At 39.1% G+C, this 18,994-nt stretch overlaps 2 protein-coding genes across 3 annotated transcripts; both read right to left on the reverse strand.

Moving 5' to 3' along the window:
• Positions 1-714: 714 nt before the first annotated feature.
• On the reverse strand, positions 715-1,770 carry LOC112468296. The gene is made up of 4 exons (XM_025037416.1): positions 1,502-1,770; positions 1,280-1,391; positions 755-1,197; positions 715-720 (listed from the first exon to the last, which is right to left on the reverse strand). The coding sequence occupies exons 1-4, from the start codon at positions 1,739-1,741 to the stop codon at positions 715-717; spliced, it is 801 nt and encodes a 266-aa protein (XP_024893184.1). The 5' UTR covers positions 1,742-1,770.
• A 2,496-nt stretch (positions 1,771-4,266) lies between these two features.
• On the reverse strand, positions 4,267-18,906 carry LOC112468297 (katanin p80 WD40 repeat-containing subunit B1-like). 2 transcript variants are annotated; one of them, XM_025037417.1, is made up of 15 exons: positions 18,792-18,825; positions 17,563-17,693; positions 16,989-17,333; positions 16,621-16,811; positions 16,387-16,537; positions 16,144-16,307; positions 15,935-16,059; positions 15,674-15,730; positions 14,749-15,301; positions 14,121-14,418; positions 13,826-14,005; positions 13,673-13,749; positions 13,513-13,587; positions 9,251-9,370; positions 4,267-9,022 (listed from the first exon to the last, which is right to left on the reverse strand). In XM_025037417.1, the coding sequence occupies exons 1-15, from the start codon at positions 18,823-18,825 to the stop codon at positions 8,890-8,892; spliced, it is 2,634 nt and encodes an 877-aa protein (XP_024893185.1). In that variant the 3' UTR covers positions 4,267-8,889. The 2 variants fall into 2 exon arrangements, with proteins under 2 accessions (XP_024893185.1, XP_024893186.1); XM_025037418.1 differs by lacking the exon at positions 15,674-15,730 and having other exon boundaries at positions 18,792-18,906.
• Between the last annotated feature and the right edge of the window lie 88 nt (positions 18,907-18,994).

Consider the following 18,994-nt stretch of genomic DNA (forward strand, 5'->3'; position numbering starts at 1 on the left):
AACATTAGAATCTTGCTATTTTATATAGTAATTATATTATTAGTTATATCAAAATATTATAATCTTTTTTTTTATATATCGATATTAGAAATTGTAAAAACGTGACATTATACCGTTTGACAGATTCCTGTAATCTGTGCACTTCAATTTTCACTTCCTCAAGATTGCTACATACTTCTGTATTGCTCTTTTTCGCTAGCTCCAACTTCCCTCTACACTCGTCATCCAACTTTTGCTCTGCAAGTTCCTTCTGCGCCGTCTCTAAATTTTGCTCTGTAAGTCAACATACGATATAAAGTTCTCGGCCTTCCATTTATGCAAAATTCTTTATTTTGAGATAAATTTTGGCCATAAATTATGGCTTTCGATGTTTGAGACTAAAGAAGTTTACATTGAGTTTCGAGTAAATAACGAAAGTATTGTTAGAAGAAACCTAAATTCGAAAAAGGTACATAAAAAGTGCCGGCATTTCAGAAGTGTTAATAAAACGAGCGTCCCTCAAATATTCGAAGCTGTTAAAAATTCAAAACGGCGCGTCCAGCTTACCCAAACATTTTCGGCTGGTCTCGAAAACCGCCTTGGCGGTTATAAACTTCTCGAACTTTGCATTAAAATGCGCATTGATTTTCCTCGTTAATTCTCTCGGGATTTGCGCCAGCTCCTCCTCACTCGCGATCTCGCGAAGAACGTTGGGCTCGCTCTCCTCGACCGCTTTCAAGTCTAATGTACAATGGTAATACCTTTTATAAATAACACAATTTTTAGAAAAATTTCGTTGCAGATGAACTATATCCAAGTGTGCACTTTTTGAATCTGCTGTTAAATTATGAACATCGTCGTGGTGTGGAGAGTACATGCTGTTAATTCTTTTTAACAGATTACTTAAACTCTCGTTAGGATTTCTAGGAAGGATCAAATCTGATGTACCGATAAGCATTACAGCACCCAGTTCTATATAAGATTCACGTGAACTCTTTTTAAATGTTAGTCTGAGCATTTTGGTTTTGAAGTCGCACGGATGCGATAACGGTGGAGAAAATAATCTTGATTTCGGGGGTACAATCTGAGACAATTCATCCCACAACTGAATCCAGTGATTATTGGAATCTTGAGCCGAAATTTGAATTACGTTTCCAGGATTATATATTTCGTAAATAGAGACTCTGACTGGATATACAGCTTCATGAAACTCGATATCTTAAAAATAGAAAATGTAATTATACTCTCTTCTCAACAAAAGCGTATCTTCTTTAACAATATCGATTCGAATATTACGTACCAATATAATTATTTTCGGTCGTCATATATAGGCCTTTTGTCCACTCTTCAATTGCCTCTGTCATGGAATCGGTGTGTTGCCACGGAGATATTGAAATATCGACCTTTCTCGACTATATTAGAAAATCGAAATGTGTCAAATAGAAAATCTTGTAACATAAATTTATAGATAGCGATTACTTTGTACAGGACAATAACAGATAATACCAGGAAATACACATACATTTATTTTTCCAAAAGAACATGGCGAATGAAATTTTTCGACATAATTTAAATCATCGGGTGGTCCAATTATGTCAGAGGCAGTATAGAATATGCTACGATTCTGGTTTCTTCTCGTGATAACAAATCTTTTCTTCACAAATTGATAGACAAAGTCAACACTACCCTCTTCTGCTACGGATACTCTGCCGATGTAGGGATATTGACTACAATCGCAATTTAAATATTTGTGGGTTGTCATATTTGTTTCTCTAAAAGAAGAAATAGTTATTTGTGTAACAAGTGCCGTAAAATGAAAATTCCCGAGTGCGGAGTTTACGCACGAGCCGAAGGCTTACACACCCTATTTTATGTTGCAAGTGCCTGGAAAGTGGTCTATCACGCACGCGTAGCGTGCGTAATGGGCCACTTTCCATGCACGTGCATGTTGCATAAAAAAATATGGAGAATATATAGTAATCCTTTCTTTTTTAGTATATGCTAAAATGCATTATAATATTATATATATTTATAATTATATAGCGTTAAGATTATATGTATAATCTAACAATAAATTTATTTTGCTTCCGAGAACTCGCATTGCTATTAGTACGACTGACATTATTACATAGTCTGTAATGCATGATGATGTGTATGTTAAATATTATTATTAAATAATTTATTATTTTAAAGAAAATAACAGTTATTTTTTAATTTTGTTAATGTAGAAAAATGTTCTTTTATAAATCTGAAATATCGGGAGCTCTCTGCACGTGGCGCACACGTGCACGAGCACAAAAAAAAGAACAAAAAAATTACACAATTTACGCTTAAGACTTACGCTTAATTTCTAAATGATACACGTTATAACATGTATCATTACCACGTGGTAGTGGTGTGTTTCACACGGTAGAAGAACATACGGCATACACACGTTCACGTACACCAAAGAAAAAAAATTGCACAATTTAAATTGCTTATATGTTCGCTACACTTACGCTTACGTTTTTAAATGAATAAAATTTTTTCAAATATATTTTTTTATTTATTTAATGTATCTTTTATCTCATTTATTGATATAAGTTGTAGCGATCTAACAATAAGTCACATAAAAGATCACACAGCGAATATATGTATATAAGAATTAATTATCTACCGGAAATTTAACTCGGAACTGAATCAAAAAATTAATCAGAAAAACTAATTGTAAATCTATCGATTTTCATACTACTTACTGTTTATCAGCAAAGCAATTTTGATTTTTTCCGTATAAAATGAAAAAATCATGCAAGAGAAGAAAAATGTTGGAACACGTGGTGAACACATACTATTGCCAGAGAGAATTAAACCTGAGATCGGCCATCCGGATCATTCTTCTTCTTCTTCTTTGCGCCCCTGGGCTGCGTTCGGAAACGTCACCCCGGAAACGTCTATCTCGCTGAGATAGAAAGAGAAAGGAGTATACTCGCGTGCACTCGGGTGACGTTTTCGAACGCAGCTCTGGTGGATCTCTGGCTCAACAGGCCATGGTACCACGCTTTCCATACAAGTCAGCGGGTCCAGTGGCGGGAAGCACTGGAGCCCTCTTGTATCATCCGGATCATTCCTAGGGATCCTTTATCGGAGGATCACGTTAATCGGAGACTGTGATATCGGCCCTTAGGGCTTAAAACACCTATATTGTAGATGGACACTTAAGCCTAGGTCTACAATGCGAGTCGTAAAGTCGTGAGTCGTAAGAATTGACCAATCACCAACGAATTTGAGGAGAATAATCGACTGTGATTGGTCAATTCTTACGACTCACGACTTTACGACTCGCATTGTAAATCTAGCATTATGCTAAAGGTGCGGCCCCATGGACTAATATTTTCCGCGTAAAGTCCGTATCAGACTACGGATTGGGATTGAGATTGGATTGAAATTTAATCAATCAGAACAGAGAAAACTGATCTCAGGTTTAGTAAACTTTGCTCTGATTGGTCAAATTTCAATCCAATCTCAATCCCAATCCGTAGTCTGATAAGGGGATAAACGCGTATCGCGTAATCATCAATCACAAGCGTGAATATGCGTCAAAAAATGCGAAACGCTCTTCTAATTGTTCCTACCTTATCGACATCAAAACTTTGAAATTAAATTTAAAAAAAACGAGACCTGAGCGACGATTTTCCTTCTCAGAATGTTTTTTACACACAGAAATAAACAATTTTACAAAGTTGTAAGAAAATCGGAGGGGAGAGCTTTATACTAAACATTTACCTTTATTATATATTATCTCCAAATTATTTATATCATAGAAAAAAATCATGCACAAGTAAGTCGAAAGATGTATATTCATAAAAATTAATTCTATCAGAAGGTAGTCTTATACCTTCAGTGTTATTTTAGGCGTTCTTAGTTTTCTGCAAGATTGTGCGGTTTGTTTTTGAACAAAGAAAATTAAATACAGAATACATTTTTCTACCTCGCAATTGTCACATTCGCGATTACGTGAAGGAACAAGATTGATTGACAAAAATCGAGCTTTAAAGGGTAGGGCAGAGCGCCGATGCAAATACAGATAATCCGACCTCGCGACTTTTTTACACGGGATAAGCGAACGCGATAAAAAGAAAGCCTGGCGTTGATGGATGAGATCGGATTATCGACTTCTTCGATCCATAAAAAAATTTCGCCGATAGATAACCACGATGATCCAAAAAATGTCATTAGCAAAATTGTCGAAAAGGAAACACTTTTTGTTTAAAAAAAATCTAGAAAAACGGAAAAAGAGGTGTAAAATAGACGACACGAATTTTTTTGTCAAAGAGTACTATTATTGCAATTAGCGCGCATACGGCTGCGAACAGGATGACGGACTTAACGGCTTATAGAGTTGATTAACACGCAATCGGCACAGGTAAAAAGAAGGAATCTCTGGATAATTGTTAAGGCAGTTGTGTGCGAAGTTCGACAAATCATTCCTTTCTGGACGACCTGCCTATTTATCAATCGCAAGACAATTAATGACGAGTCCGTCCACGTCAATTAGACCGCAGTTACAAACGAAGTTTGATTATATGTACAACGTATATATTCTAAACATTGAAGCGGATCTCATTGAGTGAAATTAAAACAGGCAAAAAATATACAGCAAAGCGGACCAAAGGACTCCCTTTTGTGATCCTTCTTCTCGCGTGTTCCAATTTACAAAAGATTTACAGTCGCGGGATATTCGTCCCAGCTCGTCGAGCGGGACTATATTTGTTAATACCAACTATAGAACAGCGAAGAATTAATCGCTGAATTCGTCTCTGCAATATGAAAACGAAGATCGCACATTTTCTACGTAAATAACAGGCGACAAACGTGATTATAAATATTGCAACATCTTGGGCGAGTACAAAATAGATGGAATTCCTATAGAATGAAGTATATTTACAATGTCGATATCAAAAAAGTACTCGTCCATCGCTTAAAATCGCATCCCAAAATTATATTCATATTAAGAATTATAATATATATAATTAAAATATGATATATAATTCTTAATATATATTTATCATTGAAAATTGTTATAAGCCAGTTTTTTTTCGTGAAATAGATAGAGGTATATCTTCAATGAAATATCTTTAACACAGCCGACGCTCATACTTCGCGAACGCGACACCAACATTAAATCTGCCAATTCGTCTTCGATAATATATTCCGCATCGTGTAATGTGTCACGAATGTCCATCGTGTCTAAAATAATAAAGGAAATATAAAAGAAAAAGACAAGGGATAGAATAAATAACACAATTTATTATACTCCCGGTTAAACACAATCGGCGGCGGCGCAAATAAAAATCGAGAATGTTAAAATAAAACAGCGATAACGCGCAGTAGACTAACGTGTATCAGTAAAACAGTAATAAAATTTGTTATCTAGTAAAAGTAACATCTAGTAAAAGTAAGATGGTTCGAGATGGATTTGCGAAACGCAAATTCCACGTTTGGGATTATATCGGGTGATACAACGATTACCGGCGCAACTTGGAGCAAAGTTACACGCTCGAGACGTTCCTCGCTCGTGAGATCGTGAATCACGATCGATATCACGCAACGTATGAGCGTAAGCTTAAGCTAAAATCGGAGCGATAAGTTACAGGACGATAAATTACAGGAGCATTCGAAGGACACACGCACGCAGGACGCATTCTCTCTCTTTCTCGTATTTTTTCTCTCTCACTCTCTCTCCCTTTCTCACTCCCTTACAAAAATAAGTTGGACGGAACGGACAACGAGTATCCTCGTAATTTTTTTACCCCCGTTTCGAAGGCGATTAGGCCATCCGGTTGGAGGCTTGAGCTCCTCTTCCCTCGTCATTCCGCGAAAACGCTTGGCAGACTGCAATTCGCGAAAGTCTATCCGTGTTAAGAGTGCTGTCAGATGGCTCTAAGCGTGAGCAAAGTGATTTCGTATCTCGCGACCCGAGGACAACGCGAAAATATCGAGAAGATGAATATGAGAATCTACCCGTATAAAAATAGAAAACAAATCTCCTTTCGCAGTTCTCGTCGTCAAATTCTTCGTTCGTGAAAAATAGTGAATTTTCTTTCAAACCTTAATAATTTAATTCGTTTTATATTTATCTTGAATTCTGTCCGTTTCCTTTGACTTCTGCTTTTTGCGCAGGGATTATTTTTCTAATTTATTCTAGCGTCACTAGTGAATCGAAACGATTCTATTTTCTTTAACATAACGATTTACATTTTCGTCGATTTATAACGGAAATTCTTTTCCAACGTGAAAAGTCGGGGCAGAACATGGTTGCGGAGGTATGTGGTAGCAACGCGCTGTACAAAAAAAAGAAAAAAAAAAGAAATAACACGTGAGACGTAAAATTAACGAAAGAGTTGTACGCTTTATTACATAATACTTCGAGGCAACTGTTAAAGTTGTAATACCTATATCTCTTGGGCTTTGCCCTCTCATTTGTGCAACGCACGGTGTCCTTTTCCTCGAGGACGAGAAAACGCGAAAATGCAGGTCTTGCTATGCGGAGGACGATCGCACGATCGAGTATTGCACTATATGTAATAAATAATCCTCTATTGGCAGCAATATCAGGATCGCCTCTCGTTACGTTGGAAGGGAAAGCTGAACGATCGACTTAATTAACAGAAGACGTGATCGACTTAATTAACGATTTAAATAAAACGTAGAATCAGCAGTAAAAGATTAACTATCACGACGACGATAACAAAAAAGAACATACACGCGAAGAGCGCCTCCAGCCACAATTATCTTGCCTCGATTTCTTCTAATTTATTACCTATTTTTAAATATTAAAAATCGTGATACGAAAAAAATCGTCGCGACAAGATTGAAAGGCAGCGAGTGACGTTAATCCTCGTCGCAAATTGAATTCCAAAAATATTTCGCGGAACAGATTTTCATTACGTTAGGCGGTTAGGACTCAGAACTACAAGAGCCACAGTTTGGCGCTAAATGCGCAGGAATATGACAAATAGTTCCATATAAAAAATACTTCCGCGATAAACACTATCTTGGATAATACTGATCCAATTTTCGGTGCAAGGCCGTGCGTGTAAAGTATGAAAATATACATTGCTCTTCTTTTACGTTGCAATACTATGAATGCAACGCTTTCAAATTAATACTGCTCGATCTTGTCGCGCAATCACCGCCTTTCAATTTGTCACGACGAGACACGGCGAAATCGCAAAACGGCAAAACGCAAAATGATCGCAAAACTAGACGAAAACTATCTTACAAAACAGGCGCGTATTGTCTCCAGGGATTTATTGTTGCTCCTCCATCTTCCGCGTGTTAATTAAAAATATTCATTCGGCGACAAAAATAGAGTATAAAAAATTGTTTGAAAATCCTTAAAAATGCACCTTTATATGGTGCGTATATAATAGCGGCACCGCATCGACGCTTCATCAACGACACGTTTTTGTATTTAACTCTGTGAAATATTAGGCAATCACAAAACGTCGGGACAAAATGCAGTTCATGATGTCACGGGCGCTATTGTAAAAAAAATAATTTAAACGTGAATATAAAAAACGAACGTTCGTCGATACGCGCTTTTCCCGTTCCAATTCTCGACCCTTTCCGTTCTTCTAGGCGCGTACAAGCTCTCACTTAGGCCCTTTCGCATCTTACATTTTACGATTTTGTCTCTCCGTGGGGTCAAGGTATCTACGTTAGGATTGTTTTATTAGTAAACGGACGTAAATACCTCTTGCAAAAATACAATCTCTCTCATACGCTAAGAAAGGTCCGTTACATGCTACGTTACACTTCGTTATTCGCTTAGTCGCATTAATTATCGTCTCCACGGACTTTAGACTGATTCCAGCCGAAATGTTCGATAATAGTGTGTGACCTGTGGCAAGAAAGGCGCAAAACATCGTTCAGCGAGACTTTATTTTGTGCTGCCCGAACGAATCGACGCTCGTTCGGAACATTTCCCAGCTAATTTCTATCTGCGAATCGGAAATCGGTATACTGATGCATCGGGATTTGGCGAATCCATTTCTTATTCTTGTTTAGTTATTGCTTTGTTTTTAGAATTAAAGATCTTGTTAATTGACGCGCGTAGAGATACGAATACTCCCAATAGAAAAAGCGCGTTTAATTTTAATACTTTTCTCACGCGGATCATTCCACTTAATTTAATTTGTTCTTTAAAGACTCCGATATGTGCTTTTATTATTGTTTTAAAAATATCATGTTAATAACATGAATATATTCCTAGACTTCCTAACAACAATTCAAACTTAACCGATTTCGACTTAAAAAGATCAGAGAGAAAAAATCCTAAAAATATCTTTAAAGAACCATGGTTTTTTTAAACTGGTAAAATTGATTTAATCCTGATGTTTCAGTATAATATTAGATATGTTTGGCGACAATATGTCTCTCCTCGCTTTCACCCGCCTCTCATTTAACTCCGCAAACTTTTCTTCATTTAGATTTCTTTCCTTGCCTTCACCGACGCTCCCTCTTTCTTTTTTTTTTTTCATCTATGATGACTTGTTACCGTTCAGCAACTAAGTAACGAACGTATCGCAATTTTGTTCACTTTCTTTGAGAATCGGTGCGCGACTGCGGAGATGACAACGACAAGGAGAAGGTGATGGCAAGTGGATCGACCGAAGACGACGGAAGAAATCGACAGCAGCAGGAAACTTCACGAGCCACGCATTTTCACGAACGTTTCCTCAACGGTATATCGTGATCTTGTTGCTACTCCTCAACAGAGTTTGTCTCGCTTCCATTTGGCGGCCACAACGCGGCCTTCGTTTCGTCACTGCTGGGCCGATGATCATCGGGAGGAAACCGACGTCGGTCGTCGACCGACGATACTGGCGGTCGAATTCACGAGGGTCTCAGACAACGCCGCTCTCGAGGTCACTCGAGGCTCCTGATGAGCACGGCCAGTTCGCGGAACGAGGCGCCGAGTTTGCCGGGCGTCGATTGCTTCTTTAGCAGGACTGCCCGTATCGCCGAAAGCTTCTCGTAGCAGGAAAGGCACTTGTGATACCTGGAAAGAGAAGAAGAGAAACCGCTCGTTAAGTTTCCGCGCCGAAGACAGAGTGACAACGATGTTACCTCGCATCCAGAAAATATTATCTTATTTTTCTTAGCATTATTAAGTATAATACGATACTTGAGTATATTTTCTTCTCGCTAATAAAATCAGGGGAAGTAAATTATTCGAACAAAAATACCTAGATATCTAGCATAGTAAAATATATAGTAAAGAACTCACCGTTCCTCTCGCGACACGTCGACGCCGATTGTGTGAAGGGGTGCCTCCACATTAGACTTTATCACTGGGGCGAAATTACGAAGAATAAGTCTCAATGCCGAGCAAGCTACAGTTATATACCTGAAACAAACAATTTTGGCAAAATATAATATATTTAATAATAATAGATAAATTATATATATCATACGGATTAATCTTAAATTTTCAAGATTATTTATACACATGCAGATTGAAGAACAATATTTTTGCGTCTAATTAATCCAATTAAATTTATTAATTTTGATCAAATGATTTATCACTTGTGTCTACCTATATGTCTCTGTTAAAACTTGAAATACGTCTAACATTAAAACAAATTATAAATAAACTATAAATGAACTGAGAAATAAATTACGTAATAAATTAATTATATGTATATATTACATATATTTCAGCTATTTTAATTATAAGAAATGAATGAAACGAGCGAGATTCCATATTATGCAATTTATAACTCGTTCGTCTAGGAATAACTTGGGCGTTCAGGATAAAAACAATCGTGGAATGAGAATGGAAGCCCGTCTCCCAACATTGGTCTGGTCACGCCTGGTCCGTTCGGTAAAACGGGCGTTATTAGGCCTGCTAACGACGCCAATAAATAACGAAAGGCACGGAAGGCTTGCCTGCACGATTCAGCACGCTCTCGCTTTCGGACGGACGGGCGATAAAGGGTTCGAGCTCCCGTTTGAATCGGCGAGACGAATCGCAAACGGTCTCATGAATGCAACGCGCGCGACGCCGATCAACAATACCCCGTGTAATGCACCGTACACCAGTTACGGCAATTCAAATTTTATGCGATTTGTAACAAAATGTGAAACCGATACGAGAATAGTCGAGTAGGCCTCGAGACAAGCGTCTTTTCATGGACTTTTCAAGTAAAATCACCTAATATTTAAAATAATAATTAATTGATTTAGATATAATAATTTAAGCATCGTTGAATATAAAAAAAAATAATTTTTTAATCCTTCTTCTTGAGAATAAAATAGGGAAATAAGTTCCTAGCTGCAGAATCTCATTAACTTAAATTTCGCAAGTTAATTAATATTCTTTATGAGCTCAATAATCCTCCTATACTTTGCCAAATAATTTCCAACGTTTTACATCAGCAAGAAACGCGTTTTCTTTTCGGAATCAGCGGTGATCTATACAGGGATGGAGATAGGCGTTGAAGGGGGTGCGAGAAGCGATCGCGAAATTGGAAAACGATCGGGCGGGGCGCGAGCCCTTCCCCTGACACGTGACACGCGTCTAGACATTCTGGCCGACGATCCCTTTTTTTTTCTCACGAAGCATCGGGTCCAGGACGAAAAGCCGCGACGAACGAGCCGTGAAAATGACGAGCGAGCAAACGACTATATGCAAACCGCCACTTTACATAATAAGTCGTCCAAGATGTGTATATTTGTCACCGCGTTGTCAATTTCACAGTACAAAATGCTATCGCTCCTCGAAATGTGCGAATCCAACAAACAAACATACCGAGTTTTCCTTGTTTCCGTTTTGCTATATATTCTACTGTGTGTATCTTAGAAATATTTTTTCACTAAAATAACAATTTTCAGAATTGATTATTCCTGCATGATAATTAGATGGAAAATTATGTTAAGAATAATTTTTTTCACGTTAAATACTGAAATAATTAAGTAGTAAAGTAGTCGTAAAAATTTTCAGATAAAGACTAACAATAAGTTAACAAGATAATATATCCCATTGTTAAAGCTTTTACACTTATACAATTATATTGCATAAACTTATTATATATTATAAACTTATTACGATTATGTATATATTTATTAAATATAATTATATAATTTCCGAGCAGAGAATGGCAGGTACTAACAAATGGCTCGACGACCTCGCTATTACGAGTGACTGCGAACGACAGCTGCTGAGCGGCGGATAATTAGTTTGAATTCACTTTTCACGGTATTAAATACATACGCGCGGGATGTTAATACGCGACTGCTATTAACCGGTTCACTGAAATTACTCCAGGCAATCGGCACGAGTGGTCCAATTAACACAACAGCTTATTTTCTGAAATCAAACTGTCGCAGAAGTCTTTTCTTTTTTTTTAATAGTCTAAAGATATTTGCAAACTAGAAATTATAAGAAATTCTTTCAGATATAATCTCAAGTTCTCGGAAAAATTTAAATTACAATTAGCAAGACAATATACAGGGTGATAATTGAGAAGTTACTCAAACTAAATTACTGTTATTTTGTAATGATGAGCGAACACAATGAGACAAATTAAACCTAACGTTATACTGTATAATTACCCGCTGTGTAACAAATACATATACAACTTGACAGGAGAAGACAAGGGTCCCAAGATAGATGGAAAAAGAAGAAACGGGAAACTCGTTAGAGCATTTGGTGTTCGATCGAAGCCTAATTTTGGGGAAACCCTTACAGGTTCATCGGAAGTTGCACGACCGATCTGCTGCTCGATACGACTAATTAATCGTTAAATCAATATAAAAATGATTTGCGGTCCGATCGGATCGAGATTGCAGGTGTAAAAAATTGATTGTAGCATAAGAAGATTGTAGCGTCAATTTTTCTGACAAAAAATAAAAATTTGTGACAAATATTATTATTCGCTAATAATAAAATAAAATAAAAATCTAATGATATATATTTATATATTATAATAAATTTAAAAATATATAATTAACAAGTATGTAAAATTAGTCAGATCAAAATAATGCCATGCTAACTTTTTAAATAGAGATAAATAAACCAGATAAATAAACTAACTTCTATATAAAATATTTTGATGAAAATTTAACGCAAAATTAAATTATAATTAGGCTTCTAAAATCCACATGAGTGATCGCAGATCATTATATATCCTGATAATGAGAGGGCAGATTCTTGCGAGGCAACACGTGCGCGAGGAATAAAGGCTGAGGGTGAGTAATGGTAGCCCACAATAAAACGCGGAAGGAAACAGTCGTTCTTCGTCACGACAAAGCAACAGCTTGGAACTGAGGGCAGTCGGTTAATCGCCCACTTTCGTACGTCAAACGAACGTAAAAGACAAGCCCCCTCCTCCTCACTCGGATTTATAGTCGAACGGTCAGGAAGTGGCGCGTATCTGACGAGAAACCGTTTAAATTTGTAGTTATGGGACGTAACGGTAATATAAAACTTTACCTCGAATGAAATATCTCCCTTTGCTAAACGTAGTTATGATAAAACTCAGTTTTATCATTACTTCAATAATAGACCGCTCGGCGTACATCGTCGCGAAGAAAGAGTCAGCTGCTCTAATCTTTCTAGTTCAAATAATTTTCCAGATCTAGAAACCTAAATTTACGAAATTTTCTAGATTCAAAGTCTTTTTTTAAATTTTAGAAAATTTCGTACCATAAAAAATTTCTTTCTCTAGACTTGCTCATCTGAATTTTGTTATGCGTTATTCCCTCGACGTGCGTCTAACTCTCGACAAATTTTGATCGGTGACGACAGTTCGGTGTTGAAGATGACACTTGGTCGTCCTGTCCACTGTCATCGCGCTGTGCCGGCATATGCGAGCGTGGCGGCACTTCAGATTTCAATTCGTTTCGCGAACAATACAACATGGCGAGCGACACGGAGGATCGGATCCGTCGTCTCGTCGAATTTGCATCTGCCGCTATCTCCCATTGTCTCGGCTAATTTCGTACACCGCCCTAACGCTCGCCTCGGATTTCCCCGCTTCAGCAAATTAGCCATTCCCATAGTGCGGCCCCGGACCTCGCAGCACCCCCTTCTAACACGAGGGACGCGAGAGAGACCCTCTCGGAAAGGGTGTCTCCATTTTCCAATACACAAATGCCGCGCGGGGCATTTCGCCATTGAAGGTGAAGTAATCTTAGTCGATAATAGATGCAAAGCGTGCCGCGAAGAGCGATGCATATTCACCGTGTCATCTCTAAATATACACGCGTGATGCGACAATGAGACGCAGACGCGCATTGCAATCGGACGAGAATGCAAATGTGACACTAATTGTGAAGCAAATCGATCTGGAAACACGGCGAACTTGCAAGAAATATTCCGACAAAAGAAATAAGACTACATTAAAAAAAAAAAACGATACACATCACTTGCAAAATAATTAAGTTCAGCTATAAACGATAGTAACGCGATAGATTAATTCGAGGACATCGGTATGTTTCTTAGGAAATATTAATAAGAAAATGTAAAGCAGAATATTTCATACTTACATCTCATATTTACTCTGAAAGAGATCGCTGATGGGACCCAATAAGGAATTGCACAGGTCCAAGTTCCACATCGCTCTGCGAACAGAAATAAAAGGAGACAATTATAAAACCAAATACTCGCCATGTTAACTGAAATTACTGGATTGATAAGGCTACATACGGTTTTAATGTGATAATACCCAGAAGATCCACAATGACCGCCAGATCGTTCATCGCGACTGCAGATTCCACCGCGGCCTGAAATCAATATTACGTTTACATTTTTTCCCTTAACGTCTCGTACGTTTCTACGCAGAGTCAGATGGACGACTACCTTAAGATCTTTATTGTGCCAGAGAGAATATATTATTTGTAATGAGCGATGCCGACTCTTAAGTACCGCCATCATCGAATCGTGGCTGCGCATCATACTGTTCAAAACCTCGGCCTCAGACATTTCCGTCAGTACGCCCATCTGAGGATAGCCCAACGCCGTAGAACCGGTGTAACTATGCTATAAAACATAAATAAAAGAATTAAAGTTTAAGAACTTTCTAACTCTATATAAAGTAGAGAATTATTAATTTTGTAAATTCGCACGAATTTGTGGAAATGACAGGATTACCTACCGGTAAGAAATTTTCCACGTCCAAGCCGTAAGGCTTGTCGGCACTCATCGGTACCAATTCCTCCTTCTCTGCATCTTCGACGTTGGTCCTTATCTGCGAGACGCGTATGTCAACCTTGGGATTCGGTGGGACTTGAGCCTTATTAAGTAGCTTCCTTGTAGACGTGGTTGTGGAGGCGTTACGCGCCGACAGCGCGGTTGAGGTAACAAAATTTCGGTTGAGCGACGTCGACCTCGACTGCGCTGTGTTCGGCCTGTTCAACGCAGGATCCGAGGGACTATGTCTTATATTATTAATTCTGCAATAGAGAAGCCATCTTGAGTCACATAATCGTTATAGAATACAACGATTTTCTAGTACAATTAACTTTCAATCTTAACTAATTAATTTTATAAGCATTATGATAAATATATTCTACATTTTTCAGTAAAAAAAATTATTTATTTTTAAAGATTGCAATCTGAGAAAAACATTTACGCCTGGTTAAGAAATGTAACTTGGTAAACATTTATATTGCGCTCATTGATATTTACGATTTAATTTATTTCCCATAATTTGTATATTTAAAGAGAATATATCTTTATTGTCATTATTATTACAATAAAGCAATAGCAATAGAGGTACTTACTGTACAGGATAGTCGCTTTCGTATCCCTGCTCCCCGTCCCTGCTGCTCTGCCTCTTTAGGAAGTGCTTCGGAGAATCTGGGCTGGGTACTCTGTTCTTCAACTTGCCGTCGTCCATCACAGGAATTACCGCGGCCATCGGCGCAACACGCGGTGTCAGAGTTGAGTTCGACCTTTGCGGTCCTAAGGGATGAGTCGGTGCCGTCAGCGTTTGTTCGTTAGCGGCCACCCTTTTCCCTGGAAGTGGCGTGATGTTCTGCCGCAGCGGCGGTATTGATGCGAAATTTTTGGACGCTCGTTGATTCAGACCATTGTTCGCCTGTAGATTCGCCCTGATTTGGCTCGTCGACGTGATCGTGTTCCTCTGTACCGGTGGCGAGGACTTGATCGGCTGAACACGCACCGGTACCGGCTTTGTCACGGATAACGTGGGTGCCGGTGGAGACGGCGAAGAGGGGGATGGCATCGACGGCACCTCCTCGCGCTCCATCGTGTTCAGGTTCAGGTTCGACATTGAGGTAGAGAGATTTTGCAGTATCTGCGGCTGCGCCGGATCTATAATAGATTGACAATCTACTATATTCGTCCTTTTTTTCTAAGAGAACTTATTTAAGAATCTTTTAGAAGTAAAATAATAGTAATCACTCAAAGAACAAAAATCTAAGAAAAGATTGCGCTCGCCTAATTAAAACTATTAGATTTGCAAATTAAATTTATAAATAAAAAAGACTTATCTACATATTATTCAACTTTGTTGAAATTCGTATTTTAGCATGCATCATACCAAGATTTGAATTGGATATCTTATACTATATTAATATTTGATACATTGGAAAGATTCCAATGCCGTTATAGCAAAAATTTCGTTCCAAAACTTAAATGATAATTTAGTAAAACGCAATCCGTGCAAAGGTTATTGAAACTCACCTATGTCATGAGGCTCCTGGAAAGCCTCGAGGGATTCAGGAGGTGGTGTGCGAGACACTGCAACATATCATGCGCGGCATGCTCATTCACAAACTATACAGCGTTTGCATTCACATTTAGACGTGTTTGATATGTCGTGTGTGCGTTCGCGAGGTGATTGCGAGGAATTGGGTTAGATGTTAGACTGGAATTTTTGTCACACACACACGCACACTCGGTGAACAATGAGACATTACAAGGCGGATGTAGCAAATCACTTACACGCCCTACTCGGCTGAAAAATGTCCCTATACTCTGTTGTTACGTTGGGTATGTCCGCGTAAGTGGTCTCGTCCTCCGGATCGGTGCCAGATTTATCCGCCTCTTCTATCGTTCGTACGTCCAATCTGTAAATGCGTACATATGCACGTTACGGCGATCGATGTTAGAAATCTGGCGTTAAAATTAAATTCGCAGAGAAAAAAACCTACGTATGTTTCTTCAACCCGATCGGTCGTTCCCTGGAGAAGCTCTTCCTCAGAGAATTTCCATGACTGAACGGCGAGCTCACGGCGGATATTCCTCCCAGAGGTGCGATTTTTTTCAAATCGCACACGTACAGAACGACATTCGCGGTATGAAAACTCGCGCCGATCTGAAACAATTTTATGTCTTAACAAAAACGACACCGAATGAACATATTCGAGAGTTTAAAACCTAGCGTTTCGTCCTACCAATTGATTTTGAGCTACGGCTATGTCCTGGACTTTTCCCCAGCCGGTCGGTATCGTATCCAGGGTCCTACCCGGTTCCCAGCCGTAAACCTTTAAAACGTCGTGGCTACCGGCGAACAGGCATTCTCCGCCTTGACTAAAATACAGGCACCTAAAACAGCGCAATAACAAAAAAAAATTAGCATGGTGATCGGGGACGATACATGTTGTAGGATTATCGTTGTTCTGGCTCACCGGATGGCCGAAGAATGACTCTGTTCCGTGGAAGATACGAGCTGAAACGACTCTAAGTCCCAGAAGTGGACCGTTCTGTCGGCGCTACCGCTGGCTAATAGGAATTCGTGCGGATGAAATTCGACAGTTGTGGCCGGCCCTCTGTGTTCTGAAAATTCCCTTAGTTGTCTACCGGCCTTTAGGTCCCACAGCTAATTTAAAAGTAACATGAAGGTCAATGTTTTTTATCTCATATATAAAAATAGCATAGAACAAAAGAATAAAAATGTTGTAATATACAAGATGATAAGAATGCTTAACGGTAAGATAAGACGTGATAAAAATACATTTTCCTTTCGATACAATTCTAGGAAAGAATTCTGACTCACCTTGACCATTCCTTCCTCCCCAGCGCTGGCGATCCACTGCCCATCGGGACTGAATTTTAAACTATTCACAGTCATGTCGTGCCCCTTATACGTAAAAATGCAGCCTTTCCTACGGATATCCCACAGTTTAATCGCCGTGTCCAAACTCCCAGACGCTAGTAGCTCCCCGTAAGGATGGAAGTCCATGCAACGTATCCCGGATTTATGTCCCGTCAACGTTCGCGCCAGCTTGGCGTGCTCCAAGTCCCAAATCTTCAGCGCGCCAGTCTGCGAGCCAGCGCATACGAGATCTTCCGTTTGACCGAAGCGGACGCATCCTATGGGAGTGGTATGGCCACTCAGGCTCTAAAAAAAAAAAAAAGACGAGGAGCATGAATCTCATAATAGTTTCAATCTGAATTGAATAACAAATTTGAATTTAATAACAATGTTCAAGGTACTTGATGTTCAGAGCTTTCTCTTAAAGTACTACCTTATATAAAATTATATAGAGATAAGTATTTGTCGTACAAATCGTCTGTATTTAATGTTGAATTCGGCAAACGAAAACGACATTATATTGCGTAACAATTACCATAATACAGTTCTGCTTCCCGACGGCCCATAGGTTCACCTTTTTATCGTCACCGCCCGTGACCAGAACACGACCCGACTTGTGGCCTAGCGCCAAGCAATTGACGTTCGGCGTATGAGCGACGAATTCCTCTGTGCCAGAAAAAGAAGCGCATACATTTCACGTCCATTTCACGTATGCACGCTAGTTTATCCGTGTTAACGCGATGAAAGAAATGCGATATAAAAGTTATCATCTCTTATATCGCATTTCTTTTGTGTCACATTAACATAAATAAAACAAACAAATATAAATCTATCGTTTTCATCAATGTCCATTTATCTGGGAACATGGAGATTATATAATTTCCTTTTTTAATTTATGTCAGAGAAAAAAATTAATTTGCTCAACTACAAAAAATATCGTCCATTTACCAACAAATAAGAATTATCTGAGCCACTCAGAAGCCAAACTGATAAGTCCACTTCTTGTAAATTTCTTGATTTCATTGCCAGAACAAATTATACCTTCTTATCAATTATCTTTATTCCTGATTTCATAGAATCGATTAATTTAGCTTCTGGGAGACTCAACTGAGGCTTGTGAAACCAGGCATGAGAAGTCTCTCCTTAAAGAATCGGTAATTCAATGTCAACCTCTGCTCTTCCAAGTAGCTTTCTAGGCTAAATGCCAAATCATCAATAAGTGAGTTACGACCATAATTGGAAAATGTTAATTTGGAGCTGAATATATATATAAACAGAAATGTTTATTCAGATTAAAGAATTAAAGAGACACAATCTTATTTTCATCAAGTATCAATTCAATACCCTTCTCTGCATTATATTAAATAAAAATAGAATTGTCATTCCTACAACAAGCTATTCATTCGTAAAAACAGGTAAGAAACTCTCTTTCCGTTACAATCCAGCTCCTGCCACCGTGGGAGAAGTGACTTCTCATTCTCGCCGCGGGACAAATTCCCGGATTGAGCCAGATGTAACCATAATTGGAAGAAACCGCGAGCCAAGTGCGCGAGTAAACAGAGACTGTTTACCCGCGGGGACCTCGTGGAAAAGCAGGATTCTCGTCGCGGAGGAGGGAACGGAGAGAGAAAGAGCGACACGGAGGGGAAGGACGGGACGGGAGGAGAGAAAGAGAGCGTGAGAGCGTGAGAGAGCGTGAGAGATCGCGCGCGCGCTCGCTCGCGCGTGTCAGGACACGTTTTTCCCCATGAACGACGATCTTACGGAGCTTCCAGGACCTCCTCGTGGACGAGGCCATATTCGCGCCGCGCGCGCGGACTTATTTGGCAGCGACGGCGGTCCGTGGTCCCGGTTGGCGCACGACGTGCGTTCTCCTCTCGCTGCCGTTGCGCGAACGTAACATGTTTACCAGCAGCAACGGCAACAGCCTCCTCTTCTCGCGCGGCGGCCTTCTTCTCCTCTTGCCT

Source organism: Temnothorax curvispinosus, unplaced genomic scaffold (genome assembly GCF_003070985.1).
Source record: "Temnothorax curvispinosus isolate PA1 unplaced genomic scaffold, ASM307098v1 QBEX01018282.1, whole genome shotgun sequence".
Lineage (NCBI taxonomy): Eukaryota > Metazoa > Arthropoda > Insecta > Hymenoptera > Formicidae > Temnothorax > Temnothorax curvispinosus.

Coding starts and splice junctions, on each gene's coding strand:
- LOC112468297 (XM_025037417.1), bottom strand. CDS start 18,825: ATGGCCTCGTCCACGAGGAGGTCCTGGAAGCTCC. Junction 14,419..14,748: donor GAAAGCGACTATCCTGTACA/GTAAGTACCTCT, acceptor TCTCTATTGCAG/AATTAATAATATAAGACATA. Junction 9,371..13,512: donor TTTCAGAGTAAATATGAGAT/GTAAGTATGAAA, acceptor TGTTTGTTTCAG/GTATATAACTGTAGCTTGCT.
- LOC112468296 (XM_025037416.1), bottom strand. CDS start 1,741: ATGACAACCCACAAATATTTAAATTGCGATTGTAGTCAATATCCCTAC. Junction 1,392..1,501: donor GTTCTTTTGGAAAAATAAAT/GTATGTGTATTT, acceptor TTTCTAATATAG/TCGAGAAAGGTCGATATTTC. Junction 1,198..1,279: donor GACCGAAAATAATTATATTG/GTACGTAATATT, acceptor TCTATTTTTAAG/ATATCGAGTTTCATGAAGCT.